We start from the raw sequence: 17,317 nt of genomic DNA, 5'->3' as shown, positions 1-17,317 counted from the left end.
AAAAAAACTGGCTGCGTATCTTTGTTTTTCGTTGCAAATGTCGAAGAAAGACTATAGTCGACTGGTGCCCCTGGCAAGTAAATGCCTCCCTTCTCTTTCCCGCTTACCTCTCGTGCTGTTCCTCTCCCGTCTTGTGCCTCCCAAGATTACACACTAGAGGTTTGCCCAAGTCAAGTTAAATTTACCGCGCTGTATACTGCTCCAAGTCGGGTGCCTCGATGTCAGCGCTGCCGTATGGCGGAGACGCACGTGAATCGAGGCACCCTACTAGAACGTTTATAGAAGCACGTTGCCCTACTTCACAAGCATTCGAAGCGGAACACCGTACTTATCTAGTGGAACCTTTTGTTGCTGTTGCTGTTTGATTCTTTTAAATTCCACCAGGTTGCGCGGGCAACAGCAGGCCATGGTTTTCTGCAGTTAATGTAGCATTTTATTTGCTATCGCAAAAACCAAGCATCCATGAATTGATTAATAAAGGAACACTGCAATTATCACTCATGTATTGATTTTCTGCCTTATATTTGCATAATGTCTTGTTCTTGTTCAACAATTTTGGCAAGTGTGAACATTAACACCGAACTTGGACGTTCGGATTTGCCTGGGGGTATATAAGATTGTTGCGCAGCTTCTGTTTCACTTTAGCCAGGTGGCTGGATCGAGTCAAAGACAGACAGAACTCAGTTTGTGCGTTTAAGTAGCCCAAGAAAAACTGTCTTAAAAAAAAAAAAAACAGCGGAGTTTATTTGGCTGCAAATCTGCCAAGCCTGTGGGGTTGGTTGCAGCCTCGGGCGTCGATGTCGATGAGACAGGAGCGGGGCGATTTCCCTCTCCCTGCAGGCCTTTGGGGGAAGTGAGGCGTGCGTGCGCCTTCTGCTCAAGGAAGGGGCGAGCGTGGTGTCGCGGGACCGGCTGGGCAAGACGCCGCTGCACGTGGCAGCGGCCGTCGGCAACGGGGCCGTCCTGTCCATCTTGCTACGCCAGTGTGCAGACGGGGAGGGGCCCGACCGCCTCACCGACCTCCAGGGCTTCACCCCCATCCACTGGGCCTGCTACGGAGGTGGGTGCGGCCGGCTGGGATCTTGGCATTTCGTTGGGAACTCCCACCAGGGCAAAACGAAAAGTTGGGCGAGGTTAAAGACAAAGTGGCGCGTAGTGCAGTCTCTTGAACTTTGCTTCTTTTGGATGTATTTTACGGTGAAGCACCAGTTTTAGATGTTGCAAAGAACACGAATTTGACAAACTGAATAACTTATTCCCGCTCATTTATTAAATGCAGAGCATTTCAGTAACTCACGATGTCACCCGCGTTGACGTCCGTAGTCCGCACCGCACCCCTCCCTACTATATAAAAAAAAAATACTATCCGGCGCCCAGTTTCGATCCCTCGACCCTGCGGGCGGAACGCAATGTACATGGTGCTCTACCCACTGCGCCACACAGCCGACACAGAATGGGACGCTATGAACGCGCCTTATATCGTGACTCATTCAAATTACTGCTGACGAGCGCTCTCTCGTCAGCAGTTGCCACAAGGGCAACAACATTAACGTAACGCAAACTACTTCACGTCGTGCGCCCCCGAAAATGCTCTGTATTTGATCGTGCCCCTCGCGAGGGGGATGTTTCACTGCGTCTTCTCTCGGTCGCGGGACCCGTGGCGCCATCTGGCGGAGGTGCGGCACAACTCGTAGCACTTTCTTTGAAAAAGCGCCTCGAAAGCGCGGCAAATATGAAATAGGGATGACGCCGACGCGGCTGCTTTGTGTACAGACTCGGCGGCGAGCGTCCCGGGATTCTGGTGCCGACCGAACCCCATTTTGTCCGCGCCGCTCGTCAGTTTTTATTCATTTTCTTCCAGTCTGCCTGTACTCCACTTACTCATTTTGCGTAACTAGAGACGAAAATCGGGAATGATAGGTGTAAAAATTTTGCACTTTCTGTTTCAATAGGAAACTCAACGACACAGCGTGGAAATCTATCCCCAGTGATCCGTGTGTGCTAATAGGTTCATTATTATGAACAAGTGGTACTGGATTCAAAAATGTTGCAATGATATGCAAACTTGTCAATCTGTCGCATGTAGCCACTACTGTATTTACTTGAATCTAGCGCTCCCTTGATTTTAACGCACACCTGATTTTGGTGACCGGAAAAAAGAAAAAGTGCAGAAGTTTTCTTCTGAGGACAAGGCATTTATGGATGCAAGTGGCAATCCCTCTGTAGAACAGGGCGCACTGAATGGTACTACATACTTTCACTACTCTGTCTTCTTCTTCGCGGCGAAGTATAGAAAAACGTGGGCTTGCCGGTGGCCGCTTGCATTTTCGGTGCTTGTCGTAACTGGATTCAGTGGTTATATCCAATATCGCAGCACTGGAGCATTGTAATGAGCAGTTTATTTTACCATAGAACGCATACAAAAGTACACAGTGCCAGAGTTTTTCATAGTTATATCCGATATATTGTTATAAACAGTATCTTTATAAGTGGGCCCGACGGTACTGGATTCTAACATGCATGTGATTTTGGAAAGTATTTTTCGGAAAAAAAGGTGCGCGCTAGAATGGAGTAAATATAGTACAGTGGAACCCCGACTATACGACTGTCAAGGGGCTCCATGGATCTCCAATTATTCCCGTCCTGTGCTAACCGCTACCAATTGATCCCTGCAAACTTCTTGATCTAATCTGCCCGTCTAACTTTCTGCCGCCCCCTGCCATGCTTGCCTTCTCTAGGGATCCACTCTGTTACCCTTACTCTGTTGCTCTGTTAACTTTGAACATCAAGCAGTGTAAAATGGGGTTAACAATAGAGAAATGTTGTGGCAAGGCGGTGAAGCTGCGTAAAAGGTGGAAAAATTTCCAGTTCATCCCCACCAGTGTCCGTCATATGAAGCGGATCGCGTACACCCGAGCATTGTATCATTCATCGGTGTTTTTGATTCATCGTTTCTATGGGGAGTTTGCCGGGACTGTGTTGATCTGTCGTAAGAAGCGGGTCGTTGTAAAATCGGGGCATGTATAATCAAGGCTCCACTGTAGATAAATGCTGTTTTTATTTTTCACTTTATTTTTTGCATGGGTGTCCTAAGGGATCTGGATACATTAATGCCCTTTGTGTGCTGTTGTATTCACATACGGGTGCTAATTGCCTTCATTGGATGCTTTTGATGTTCCACAGGCCATGGCCCGTGTCTCGGCCTGCTCCTAGAACACACTCGAACAAATACATTTCACGGGAACTCTTTCAGCCCGCTTCATTGTGCAGCGTGAGTATTGTGGGTGTACATTTCCCTTCAAGTGTGGCCCTTCGTGTGTTCAGTGATTGTCATGTGTCATTTGCTTTCATAGGTACTGAGTGGCACCACATTTAGGGTGAAGCCAAGTGCTTGAGAAAAATTTAGTGCTACATTTGTGGAAAAGCTGCACCTTGTTAATGTGGTGAAAATAAAAAAGGGGGGGAAGGGGGGGGGGGGGGCAGTGACTATGAGGTAATTACAGCAGACAGTATAACCAACTCGAGCACCCTGCATTTCTATTGCATCAAGACCCTAAAAGTTGGGATGACGGGGCTGTAAAAAGCCAGGATGGGTGCATTGGCACCACTGGTGTCCTTGGTGCCAGTGTTAAGGCACATTCCCACTGGCGATTTGTCTCGTCGCGCGACGGCGCGAGTCGCGCGATGAGGCCTTGAGGTGGTGTTCGCACTTGCGATGAGCGATGATGCGACTGCGTTCAGCGCAGCTGCTTCCCGACTTGTACATACGACCTCGTTGGTGCGTCAACCATTCGAAGTCAAAGAATACGCGACAAAAGCAGGTAGAAATCAAACTAAAACACATGCTACTAACCTGGAGCAATGCCGAAAGCATTTGCGGGTTGCGGGAGGAGCAGAAAATAACAAACTCACGAAGGCTCTTTTCAACATATTATTGCACGAAGAAATGCACACGCTTGCTTTCACGCCACAACACCCGCATCATGGCCCACAAATGTCGCTTCTTTTCACAGGCGCAACGTTCTGACGCCTCCAAATTCTACGCGTGTTTACCAGTCGCCGATAGACGAAGAGGCTGCAAGTCAACCTACCGTCTCGCTGTCCATTTAGCTCTATTTACAATCCATACACGCTTCTCCACACTGATGAGTTCCACGCTATTCGTTGATTAGTGCACGCGTACGCTGAAGCCACTGACCAAAGAACCGATGCACACGGGAAGTTGCTTGCCGGCCCGACCCGGGCGGGTACAGCGATAGCGGGCCAAGCGCCTGGCCGAGCGAGCCAGCCAAGCCAGCGGCGGTGGCAGCAGGTGGCAGCGGCAGCGGCGGCTCGTCCTCGCCCGCCCGCCCGCCCGCCCGCAGCGTTTGCATACCGGATGTAAAGAAACGTTTCGTTTCCAGCTACGTCAGCCTACTCCGCGGCCGTGATTGGCTTACCGGTTTTGCGGGGCCGTCGCGCGACGAGGGAATTCGGACCGAGAGCGATCGGACCCGCCGTCGCAAAGCGACGAAAAGCGACGGCCGGCTCGTCGCTTTGCGACGTCGCTTTTCGTCGCGCGACGAGGCGAATCGCCAGTGGGAATGTGCCTTTAAGGAATGAGCTGGCTCACTGGTTATTTTTATGGTCTGTATAATATGTACACCTGGGGTCCAAATTTTACAGGACACAAGTTTGACTTTCAGCATTTATTTCTCTGCTCTTTTGGGATTCAGCACTTAATTTGAATTTCTAAGGGAAGCATCGTGCTTCAGGGTATCAACACCATACACGTAGCAGGAGCGTAGCTCCCCGAGAGCAGAAAAACTAATGTTGAAAGTTGAAATTGCATCCTGTAAACTTTTGAGCCTGGATGCACCTTCAATGAAGACAGATGGCTGCCACTCTTTGTTCAACACGCGCACCATGAGTTGCCAATGGAAATGTGCCTGTCGTAGAGATGCAGCAGGTTTTTAACTGGTAAGCGTCCGAAGATCAGTCCAACCCATCATTGTACCCGCCTGGCTCAGACAGCAGGAACACTTAGCAAAAAAAAGAGAAAGAAAGAAAGAAAATGTGAGTGTACATGCATGATCAGTCTCTCATGGAATTAAACTTGTGGTCTGGGCCGACTGCGCTGTGTGGCGTGACCACCATGGCGCTGGTTACCTGCCCCTTGCCAGAGTGTAACTCTTGGCGAAAACAAAGTTACACATGCTAGGAAACAAGCGATAATGTGGATGAAAATTGTGCTGATTCATGGACGCACTCACATAACGAGGGACTAACAATTTTCAGTCAGAAAAATACGAGTGACCATTGTCTTTTATGACGTACTGCCATGTTGTTGGCTGGAATATATCTGCTATCCACCAAGCACACCGCCCGTTATCAAATCCTCTTCAGTGCCGCAACGTGAGGCATTTTATCCTTGGAATAGTGGTAACGGGGTGCGCTCGCAGATGCCAAAGGCAGATAACGCCGCACGTAGGAAACTTTGTTGCTACAATTACGTTGCTGGTTAGGAGTAGGTTGTAGGGCACAGAACCCCCAGTATAGTATGCTTTGTAGTGGTGGTGTGTTCTTTTAAAGCTGGCAGTTAAATGCAACGATGAAATTGTAGCTTCATTTTGTGGTGAAGATATGAGGTTTCTGGAATAACTAAAGCACTTGGTTTTAGTGTTGGTGTGGTGTGTTAAAATTGAACTTGTGGGGAAACTTTAGGAAAACTCTTTTTTCCTCAACGCTGCATTGTATGAAAATAAAACACCGAAGCGATTTTGCGGTTCTACGGTTGTTGAATTCATAAAATAACTGCCACACTAGAGCCATTTTTGCCAGGTAGTGTTACCTGGAAGGAGTTTTGACTTGAGATGTACTGCTCCAAACAGGCCAAAAAAGACATATAATGTGATCAAGTATTGTTTCACAAAGTTGGGGCTGAATCAGTGAAGGCTAGTTTTAAACATTTTGTTAGTGTCGTATGCAGTTCATCTGCTTAGCATTTGTTAAATATGGCAACGGATAATTACCAGGAGAGCTACGAAGTTTCATATCTGCTCCAAGCCTGCACCAGAACCCACTTTTGCCTGCTCCCAGGATCACTCCTGAGCACATGCACCCATTTCTACTTGAGCTTTGTGACATTATAACCTTCTCCTTCCTTCTTCTCTCTCGCTATACGGTTGCCATTTAGACAACATGCCACGGTCCCTTTGTTGCCAAAGCTTTAAAATGTCTGCATTTCCAGTGGAGTCAGCCTTCCTGCCTATCTGACTTTGTGTCAGGGGTGTCAGAGATTTGCAATGAATGAATGGTTCCCTAATAAGCTTTTCTTTTTGGAAAAAAAAAGTATGCACAGAATTTTATGTCTTCAGATTCTGCTATGCAAAACGGGCCAACCAACCTTTTTAATTTCTTTTCTTTCTTTAGAGCCGTTTACCTCCAAAGAAAGAACAAAGCTATTAATTTTTCTGGCAAGTGGCATTGAAGTTTAGATATTTACTCGAAAAATTTTACAAGGTGTAATAAATTCAGATTAGTTTAATTTTATCTTCATTACGTAGAGACTTGGTAGCCTTTTAAAAGAAGATTCATTGGGGAAGCCTGCTACGTTCACAGCGCTCGTTGTGTAGCATCCAGAGCAGGTCGTGGGCATCTTGGGAAAGTTGCAGTGCTCGAACAAGGCAGACGAATAGATCTGATAGATTTACAAATTTTCAGTAAAAACAAAACAAGTAAGGATGTTTCAGGGCTGAAAACATGCATGTGGAGGGAAGTCTTCTATGTGTCGCAGTAAAGTTGTAGCTATTTAGTCTGAAATTGTTGAAATTGGGAGGAAATGTGGTTTTCGTGAAAATTTCTTAGAGCAGTGCTTTAGGCACCAAAAGCAGCACTACTGCATGGGCTAAGTGTTAAAGGGGCACTGACACAAAATTTTGAAGGCAAGATAACTTTGGAGATAGATTGGTGTGAACACATATATACATCATCTGCAAAATATCAGCGGCGAATACAGCCTAGAACATATTTAAAATCAATTTTAAAGTATGCGAAACGCAACCGAGCAGCCAGCAAAGGACCACGCGCAATCGACATCCCGAGGATATTGTGTAAATAAACAACATGCAAACACGTCACAAGTTTGTGTTTGCCGCTTCCGCACTACCGGCGTTTTTCGCCGGCTTGCCCGGCTCGCTGCTCCAATCGGAGGGCCGGAGGGCGGAGCTTCTGCTCTCGAGAACGAATGACCCGATCGTTGGCGGCGGAGGCGGCGTGATTTCGTCAGCTCATCGGGCAGCTGGCCGCGACCAAAGTTCTACAGCGATTCCAGGCACTCTGTTTCTATTACTTTTTGTCTACATTGGACGCGAAAACGCGCCGGAGTCACGAAAAGCCCACTGAGCGAGCCGCACGGTCGCTGTGCAGGCGGCGGCCACGGCCGCGAAGTGGCCCAGGCCGGCGCAGGTAGCTCGAGTGATAGCTTGTTACCGCTGCACGAAATTGTCCCCAAGTCCCGGCCATGGTGGCTTACATGAGAAAGGAGTTAATGATGCGATGGCGGGTTGCATTAAAAATTGTCATCTGCACCGCTTACGAGAGCGGCACTCGAATATCCGCCGCAGTGCTAAGCCGAACACACCTGTAGGCGGACCTGTAGGCAGACCGGCCGGCTGCTCCCAGCGCGCGTCTCGCCAGCCACTGCCTCGAGCGTCGCGCGTCGTTCTTTGGCCGCGGTAGCATTTGCACTCGCAGCGCCTGCGTCAGGTCCACGGTCGCTTTTTAATTAAGCGGCTCGCGAGATCAGTACGTGGGGGCATTCTCAGAAACTGCCGTCGATGCGGATTCGACAGTGCTACGGCGGCTCTGCTCTGTGATATCCCCCCGACGGTCACGTGGTCAGCTTTGTTCATAGAAAATCCATCGTTTCGCGGCACCCGCTGAAACCGAAACTGCGACTGGCAGCATTGAAAATGCCTCTAATTAAACAACCGTCGCACGCTGAAGCAAATGAGGTTTCTACAGGTTATAAGTAGGTCACTAGCTACTTATCGCAACAAAAAAAAACAAGATGCAAAATTTTTTTGTCAGTGCCCCTTTAAAAAAATCCGCACCATTTGCTTGTCATTTGTTTAGCGTTGCTTGTTGTAGCCACTTGTGAGCACTATGCTTGTTTTTGTTCGTTGCCTTTTTTCGCTGTCCCCTTCTCACCCCACACTACTGCTTTACAAGGGTGCATGAATAAAGACAATGTAAAACTTGCTTGCAGCATCATCTTCAGGTGACAGTTAAGATGGGAACATTCACAATTGGGTGAAGTTTTGGGGTCGCATTGTAGCAGCAAAAAACGTGTGTCTAGCTTTAGTTTCCTTCTGAAATCTGCCTACATTGACCCAAGAAAAGATGGTTCCTATTATAGGTGTCACTGCTTTGCGACTTGTGATGTCTGCACTGTCCTGGTCGTGTGTGTGGTGCACTGTGGCTTTTGCTGCAGTTGGATACAGGGTCTTTGGGCGCCTGCTTCAGCATTCGAACACTGCTTCCTGGCTTGTCGTTTGCTTGTGTCCAAGACGGTTTTCCTGGGACATTCAGGCATTGGGGGGGTTGGGGGGGAGGGGCGAAGTAGCTCTCGCTGCTGTTTCCCATAGCGCATATAGATTGGCTGTGCTGTCCAGTGCTTAATAATAACCAGTGGCTGATTTGCTCACTTGGAATGTCTTTCTCCCTCCCCCCCTCTCCCTTCCTGCCCTCCCATCTCCCGTGCTCTTTTCTCGCTTGCACCCTTGCTGCGCTTCCCTAATCACCCCCCTTGCGGTTTGGTGTGGATTGCTGCTACGGGAATCACAGTTGTAACCCGTAAGTAGCTCTCTCTCACGCGGTCGCTCTCGATTGCAGCATGCCCCTAGTTTTGCCGCACAGCTCGTTTTCATAAGCTCGCACCTTTTCTGCCAGTGCTTCCTTGTGTTGTGTGCATGTGTTCTCACCTTTTGTGTCGGGTTCGTGTTCCGAAAATGGGGAAGCACTGTGACAATCACAACAAGCTTATTTCTAGCTCTAAATTGCTCATTTAAAGCAGCGTTGATAAATTGCCAGAATTGGGTTCAGACCAGTGGTAGGCACAGTGCTCACTGAAATGCAGCAGTGTGTGCAAGGAAAGTTGAAGTCAGATTACTCTGCGAAATTCGAGAGATTGCCGATGGCGAAAGTTGTGCCCAGTACGTCGCTATGAGTGTTTTGCAGGGATGGAAGCAGTGGACATTGCCTTCCATTATTGATTGATATTAGTGAGCTGTCTGACAGATACTTCATCCTTTAGATTTGAAATTCTGATGGTCCTTAATGCAACGCATTCCCGCAAGTATTGGCGAGCTCTGAACGTGTCAGCTACGTTTAGTCAGCAACCAATAAAACGGGTATAAGAGAAGATGAGCCCTAATGAAAATTATAGGTTTTTCTTCTGCAGTCAAATGTTGGTGTAATTTGTACAAATTTAAGAAATGTTGCAAGAGAACATTTCTTGTAAGTGGACCATGTGAATACTTCGTCTTTAGGTGATGAAGCATTAAAATTGCTATGCCTGGGCTCATATTCTTTTTTGTTTGTGTTTCATCCGTTGCTGACTGGGGCTAACTCTGTAATATTTCAGCTGAACAGAATTGTGTCGCTCAAAGGACATTTTTTTGATGTGCAGGGATTTTGGTGACAATTATTTATTCTTACTTTAATTAATCTCGTGTTCTTACTTGATTAGCCCTTTGCCTTGTTCTATGTCGGTGACAGTATAGTATTGAATTTGTTGTGCAAAAATGTACCCCCTTGAATGGTGTGCATAACTAAAGTGTCTACAAGTGGGGTATTTTGTTTCACGCTGGTCCTGCTACATGCCGCAGATGGCTCAGTGGCTGAGGTGTCGCGCTGCTGAACGCAAGGCCACGGGTGAAAGCCCCAGTTGTGGTGGCTGTTTTTTTTTTTTTTTTTTTAAATATATATATATATATATATATATATATATATATATATATATGCTAGCAAAGGGCAGTAGCACCCATATGTTAAGATCGCTAGTTTAAGGTTTCGGGGCATTTCAAATGAACCCACTCCTTAGGTAGCTTAGGCACTTGAAACTCCCATTTTCATGTCAGTTCCCATTCTTTCTGGGTGCACCGTGTTCTTGCTTGTTGCTCCACCCTTTCTCTCTTTCTTTTCTTCCTCTCTGAACAGATTCCAAGGAAGCGAGTTTTGTATAGAATTGTTGCTCAATCATTTTGGAAAGAAGTTAGTGCAATTACGGGACAAGAAGCAAAGGTGAGCTGCTGCTGCTGCTGCTTGCCTTCTTTCTGTCTATTGCAGCGTTTTTAAAGCTTGAAATGCAACTGGCGTTTTTGGAAAAATTTTGAGGGGGCTCCCTGTTAAAAATGAGAAGCCGAAACCCCACCAGACGCTGTAATTTCTTTGTCATGGGACAGCCTTGTAATGCCTGCTTTTCATTTTCAGGGTGTGAGCTCATTTTGGCCGTTCGTGCGTGCGTGCGCGCGACAGCTTTGTTCGTGGCACGATTGTCGCTCTTCCTTTTTCTGACCCTACCCCCCCTCTCCTTCAGGACGGCTCTGCATGCGGCCGCCTGCGACGACAACGTGCTGTGCCTGCAGATGCTGATCAAGGAAGGGGCCGATTTGAACGCTGCCGACTGCAGGGGCCGAACACCGCTCATGATGGCCGCTGGCCGGGGGAGCTGCAAGTCCATAGGTATCACTCTCTCCCTCCCAGAGGGGTTTTTATTTTGTGTGTGTGTTAATGGCCTGTACACTGAGAGGGCAGCAGTAGAAGGGCATGGGGGTAGCCTGGAGGCAACCAGCCTAGTTTGTTTGCAGAAGATGATACAAAAGGGTATTGAAGCTACAAAGGCAGCAACAACAACTTCTACTCCTGCCATCTCTTCACCCACTTTCTCCTCCCCTCCTCATTTCTTCCCCTCTTCTCTGCTCCGCCCTCCTTTTCTTTTGTTCGGATCCTAGGAATATTTGTGTTGACGTTCCTGTGAAAACTTTCACACTCTCATCTCGACATGTGGAGTGGTGTCCTCCAGCTTGCCTCGAGATTGATTTGTTCTCGCGTTTGGCGCTCGCTGCTGTTTTCCAGAGGCCTTATTGGAGCTCAAGGCGGATATCCTTGTGCAAGACGACCGGGGGAACAGTGCTCTTCACCATGCCTGCTTGCAGGTGATTGCCCACACCTGCTGTGCTAGTGACGCGTTGCCGCTTTGCACTCAGCACTGACACTGAATCCGTTGGCCGGAGAGAAATCTGACGGGTGGAGCTGTGCAGAGCTGCTGTTGAAGGACTATGCTCGGTTACAACTCAAGAACGGCACCACCTCATGTAGTGCATCACTCCGCCAAAGCGCCGGACCCGTGACGTCAGTGCGCGCGCGTTTTGAAAGGGGTTTGCTATGAATGCGTGATATCGTCTGCCTTGTCTCACGCAGTTTGTTTGTCGTCACTGGAGTCGTTTATAAGCATATTAAGTCCAAAAAAATCACGTGAACGGCTCACGCCATGTTCAAAATATTCCCAGTAACGCCCTACTTGCACCGCGCTGAGAAACAGCCGGCTACGGTGTTAGGCACAGCGGCAACTTCCGGTGCCGTTCTTAAAGGGACACTGAAGTGAATTTGTCAAGCTCCCATTTTTGCTTGCACTGCGTAGACTGGCTCAAATTAGCACACTTTTCATCGTTTATCCGGTTGACAAATCGGTAATTATTTTACAAAGCGCGAAAGAAGAAAAACTACCATGCGCGGTTTGCGGCGGCCGCACCAACTAAGGCTGTGACGTTGAAAGGAGGGGCGCCGTGATTGGACGATGCCCAAGGTTAGCAATCACACAAGTTTCGGTTTCGGTTCTGTAAAACATAACCAATGGCTTTGTTGGATGGGCATTCTCAATATCTCAGTAATCATCGTACCGCGCTTCTGCCATGTTGTCGGCTGTAAAATGCACAAGATAAGCCTCCCAGGACGGCTTGTAGTCGTAGCATTCACTAGCCGAGACCTACGCAGTGCATGAACGCCCTCCGCGTACCCGCAGACGCCCAAATGTCATGCGCTTTTCCCCCATATTTGGAGCTTGCCTCCCTTATGCCTGTATCGTAAAAAGCGTGTTCGCACCAGGCCAAGGGTCTGTTCATTCTGGCCTGTGCCCACTGCCTGCAAGCAGTCGGTGCTTATGGCAACAGCACGCCAACGAGAACTCGCTAGCGCGCCAGTGCCAGCCTGCGCGCGTTTTGTGAACTAGTTCGTGTAGCCATGAACGTTGCGGCCCAAAAAAAGGTGAACTCAATATAGAAAACATCGGCGGAAAACAAAAAAGTTAACTTACAAAAAAAAAAAAGCACGTACCCGCGGGGATTCGAACTCGTGACTCGCAAAACATTTGCAAGGAATTCCTAGTGCCTCAGACTGCTAGGCTACGGAGCGGGACACGAATGCCTTGCTAATATAGGGTATATATTGTACAACCGGTTTACACTTTTATTTAGTTTTGGCATTTCAAGCCGCTTAGGTAACTATTTGTTGTACTGCGATCGTGCAGTAAGCGTCGCCCGAGTTTCCACAGTAGCTCACGTCTAGCAATTGCATTTCGTAGACGGAAAAGCGTTCGCAGATGCGTAGTCGTGCTGCTGACCGCTGTGCTTGTTCGCCCAGCGCAAAAAAGTGCTTCCCGCGCCCTAGTTTTACGCTGTACGGTAAAAATATCAGTTGATTTTATTTGCTTAGTACCTATATTGACTTCGCTGACTCTTCTCCCGCCTTCAAGAGGCCTTATATTTTCCTACTGGCGTACCAGTCAGCGAAGCGTCGCATGTGCAGCGCTTGTGTGAAGCGACCTTGACTTGGAGCTAGATACAGTGTACAAACAAACCAAGTAAAGAAAGGCACATTCTTCCATTCACAAACGTGTCCTGGCTTCGTTTCAACTAAGCGAACGAATTGCGACCAAGCAATTTTTTTTTAACCTCCTTGATTGCGACGACCCGCCGGCGGCCGGCGGACGAAACGCTGGGCCGACTGACTCTGTCGGCCGGGGAGCCGTGCAGTAGCGCAGCCGTGGCGCAGCCAATTGCCAGCTCATCCCCTCCTGACGTCACACGAAAACGCCACAGAAAATGGGCGAGCGTAAAGAGAGGAGGACAGCGTTTTCGAATTAGTTTTTCTACTAAATAAAATCGCGTAAACGCGCCTAGAGTGGTCGAAACATGGCCTGGGGACTCCGGACTACAATTTGCGCTAGTAATCCCGCAATGTTTGCATATCACTTCAGTGTCCCTTTAAGTTGTCACCGAGTATAGCCCTAATCATCTCACTAGTGATCTAGGCTCACCTAAAAGGCTTAAACTGGTGACATTGAAATAAGGCTGCCTCAAACCTCCCCCCAGCAGGCTGCACTAGTGCGTGCGATGCTGGCTGGTGTGGATCACCTACTGTAAATGCGACATACACTGTACTGGGTTCTGCTGCCCAGTATACGTCGAGCCAATTGGTGTTTATAGTGTACAGGCTTCCTTTTTCCAGCAAGGTTTGAATGTGTGCATTGATGCATGCAGGAAGGCGCCTAGCTGCACATCTTCAGACCTTTTGCACTCATCAGTGACTATAATGCCGGAACGTGGGCTAGTTGATATCGCAAACGTGCAACGAGCTACAAAAGACAAGCGCTGAGCAGAGAAACCACTGGCACACAGAGCAGAGCACTAAGTACAACAAGATTGGTTACAAGCAGCGCTGCTCACAAATTTTCAGCTGCTGTTGCATAATTCCAAGCTTTGCTCCATTACATGCGACAGACCATTTTTCTTGAATTGATGGGCCAGTTTTACTGGTGAAAAAGAATGAGGTGGAGTCACGAATGAGGCTCATGCAGTTGGAGAGTCTACACATCGCAAGTGCCACGATGCAGCGTAACATAGGTGGTCACCAGAAAACAGTGCCAAAGCAGTGACCTGAACTAACCACTGGAAATTTGTGGCTGCGGTGTTTGCAGCCATTGAAAGGGACCTGCATAACCTTACAGGCTGCATCAGTCAGAAGCATTCATTAACATCAGTTTGGTGCACAGTCGAACCGCGCAATAACGAAATCACGAAAATGGAGGCATCTTGTTGAGAGCAAACATGCCGAACATAATGTGCAACGGATGCACGTGTGCTGTTCTGCAGTAGCCAGCTAGCCTAGCCCAAGCCAAAGCCCAGACTGAAATTGTCGCCCCCTGGTGGTGTCACTGCGAGGCTGCCTCAACGGCAGCCTGCTGCACGGTCGTTTTGTAAAAAAATACGATGGCAGCTATGCGTGCGGTGTGGCAGAAGTTTACGCAATTTGAGTCCGCAAAAAATGCATCTCAACACCTTTTGGACAATGTTAGCCTTAAATGGGTAGATAAAATGCTGGACTTGCAGCTAATGTTGTTAATGCGAGATCGTGTTTTAAAAACATTTCGTTGCCTAAAGATATGAAATACATGGGCTTCTATGGACGTTCACTGGGTATCCTAAAATATTTTGTTTCCGAGGGAATTCCATAGTCGTGGGATTTTGTTATAGCAGGGTTTGACTGTACTCATATTGGCGACAACTCTACAAAAGTGGTTGTGGCCAAATGAACATGCAGGGAGGTTGCAACCAGTTTGGTGCCCTGCCTACACAATCCTGTGCACGTTTACGTAATACCGCAGTGTGTACTGTGGTTGTGCCCAGAATATTCAGCAGACATTTTTGTGTGCACCTTGCCACTTCCCTTCTGCCCTTCCAACTTTTCTTGTAAGACAGAGTGGTTCTGCGGGCACTTGAAGAGGGCGACTGGTGTGCGATGCAAACTTCCTCCCTTCCTTCCTTTCCCTTTTCTAGAAACAAGAAGCTGCAGTGGCCACAATACTAGAAAAAGCAGACTTTGTGAAGCTTATCAATATGGTGAACGACGACATGAAAACGTGAGTATTCACTAGGAATTTGTGAAATGGACAGTTCTTTTATTGCAGTTAGGGAAATCTGTATTAACTTGCGGGAATGTTAGACGTGCTAAAGTTAATAGATGGAAGTGGGGTTCGCAGGACATCCAGTGTGCAGAACAGAGAAAACTTGGGGGCAGTGATTGGGTTTGGCTGGCGCTGGTTAGGAATGAGCGGGGCCATCGTCCTGCGGTGGACTGCCTTTGGGTGCTGCTGCAGGGGATGATGGGGGTGACAATGATTGAATGTGTAAATGTGTATTTTAAAATTACGGAAGAAATCTGTCCTTTAGAGCTGCAAGGTTGAGTAGGCGAGAGAGGGACTGAGAATTTAGAGAGTGCAACTAGGTGTTGTCAGTGTAATGTTTGTTCGCACACAGAATTGCAGCAATTGTGCCATTTCCAGGGCTCTTCATGTTGCTGCAAGCAATGGCCTGATTGATGCAACCCAGGCGCTACTCTTGAAAGGTGCTGATGTGCTTGCCACAGATGTCAATGGTCAGTAGTCTTTTATGGTCTCAAATAATGTGTTGCGTGTTCATGCAAAGTGGTGTCAAGAGGTTTGAGACGGGTTTTGTAACACGCTGACAGAGGGCAGCACAAAGCTGCATACGCTGTTGCGAGAAGTGCCGATTTCAAAAGGGCCCTTGAAGAGATTTTGCCGATACATGGGTGCTCACGTTTTCAGGTATAAATCAAATGTCCTAGTTGTCACCTTCTTCAAGAATTTTGTTAAAAGCAATGAGTATTAGTAGAGTTATTGCAAATCACAACATCGCATTTCTGCCCGAGCCACGATTCTCCCCTGTTTTGTCCACCTCCTCGCACCATGTGAGCGTGGCTGCCCACGATGCCTCGCTTCTTGGTGACGTTAGCAAGAAACTCCGGTTGGGGGCGTTGTCTGCTACTGTGATATTCTGCGTTGCAGCATCTGTCTGACTTTTTGCGTTTTGTTTGAGCTTTTTTTTTTTTTTTTTTTTTTCTGCTATCATTTTGCTTATGAATCCTGCACTTTGCTCATGGCTGGAAAAGCTGATGGAAGGAATAGGGCAGGACTTTTACGCTTCCACACGCACGAAAAGTGAACGCCGCTGTCATTGCGCATTCGCAGCAAAGTCATGTCTTGGTACATATGGGAGTCTAAAATATGTGAGCAAATGACTAAAAAATTGCCTCAAAATTTGCACGTGCATGCATTCTGAACCAACGTCAGTTTTATATATTGATTGATTGGCCGCTCGTTCGTGCCAATGTCGAGCTTGGTCATGTTGTGGTGACGCCATGCACACGCGTACGCAGGCAGTTGTAGTATTCTATTCTGTTATTCCGATCGGTACTAAACATTTATAACTGTAACAAAAAGCAGCCGAAGGGTTGCCAGGAACGTTTCGAGGATGCTTCGTGCATTCCATTTCCCCCTCCCTGCCTTCTTACTTTACAGGAAACTCCTGCGAGACCGTGTGTTTATCAACTACTAGTTGATAAACTAGTAGTGTAGTGTGAGTTTAGGGGCAATGCACACCTCCCTCCTTGTTCGGCTGTGCGTATGATTGCACAAAACAATTATTCCGCCCTCGCTTTTTCCCCTGATGGCCTGCAGCCCCTTTTCTCTCTTTAAAGGCTGTTCATTCATCTTTTTACGTGCTCAGTGCTGCCAGTTGCGATATGTGGAGGGTTTGGTTGCCGGCCGCGGCCCTACGTTCCCTCCTCCTCCAGTTGAGTAGCAGTTTGTATGGGCACTGTGAATAGCACATACAGTTCTGTTGATTTGCATCACATTTCTTTGATCTCAAGAAAGTGCAAACCATGAAAGTGTTGTCTGATTAATAAGTTATGCCTGGCAATGTTCATACCATTGAGGCAAAATTTATACTATGTTGAGCTGATCACCAGTAATGCTTCTGCAGGAATAGAAAAGCCATACTTAGTCATGCTCAGAGAAGCGGTTAATGTGAAATGTATTAACTTGGCTGGTGTATTACAACTTTACAACTTGTTCGGTGCTCTGTTTTTATTGTGTTGTTCATGTCGTGCTGTGGAGCTGCCCAAGGAATCAGTTTTAAGTAATATCCGGTGGGGGTTTGCACTGGGAAGCTTCTGGGGATTGCTTCCGCCTTGTGTACTTTGCACACATCGGAGCTTAAAGAAGCACTTACCTAGGTGTGCAAACAAGTTGGCCTATATCGGTCGATTACACTGTTGTGATTAGAAGAGCGCCACTCACAGCGGCATTTGTTTATTAATGCAGGAAATTTCAGAAGCCTGGAGGCTGATATCGCTGCCCTTAGCATTTGTTTTACACTATAATTTGTGACATCTGAAATGGCAATAATGAAGTAGA

At 47.6% G+C, this 17,317-nt stretch overlaps 1 protein-coding gene across 1 annotated transcript in view; it reads left to right on the top strand.

Moving 5' to 3' along the window:
* LOC144169590 (uncharacterized) overlaps window positions 1-17,317 on the top strand; it is a 57,710-nt gene that overhangs the window by 24,945 nt on the left and 15,448 nt on the right. The window contains exons 15-21 of the mRNA XM_077698831.1: window positions 841-1,060; window positions 3,184-3,271; window positions 10,201-10,284; window positions 10,580-10,725; window positions 11,119-11,198; window positions 14,877-14,959; window positions 15,383-15,474. Of these exons, the coding sequence (XP_077554957.1) occupies window positions 841-1,060; window positions 3,184-3,271; window positions 10,201-10,284; window positions 10,580-10,725; window positions 11,119-11,198; window positions 14,877-14,959; window positions 15,383-15,474 (793 nt within the window). The remainder of the gene's footprint in view (window positions 1-840; window positions 1,061-3,183; window positions 3,272-10,200; window positions 10,285-10,579; window positions 10,726-11,118; window positions 11,199-14,876; window positions 14,960-15,382; window positions 15,475-17,317) is intronic.

Source organism: Haemaphysalis longicornis, unplaced genomic scaffold, assembly GCF_048455015.1.
Source record: "Haemaphysalis longicornis isolate Haplotype H1 unplaced genomic scaffold, Haemaphysalis longicornis Haplotype H1 scaffold_2, whole genome shotgun sequence".
Lineage (NCBI taxonomy): Eukaryota > Metazoa > Arthropoda > Arachnida > Ixodida > Ixodidae > Haemaphysalis > Haemaphysalis longicornis.
This window is presented reverse-complemented; position numbering and strand designations above follow the sequence as displayed.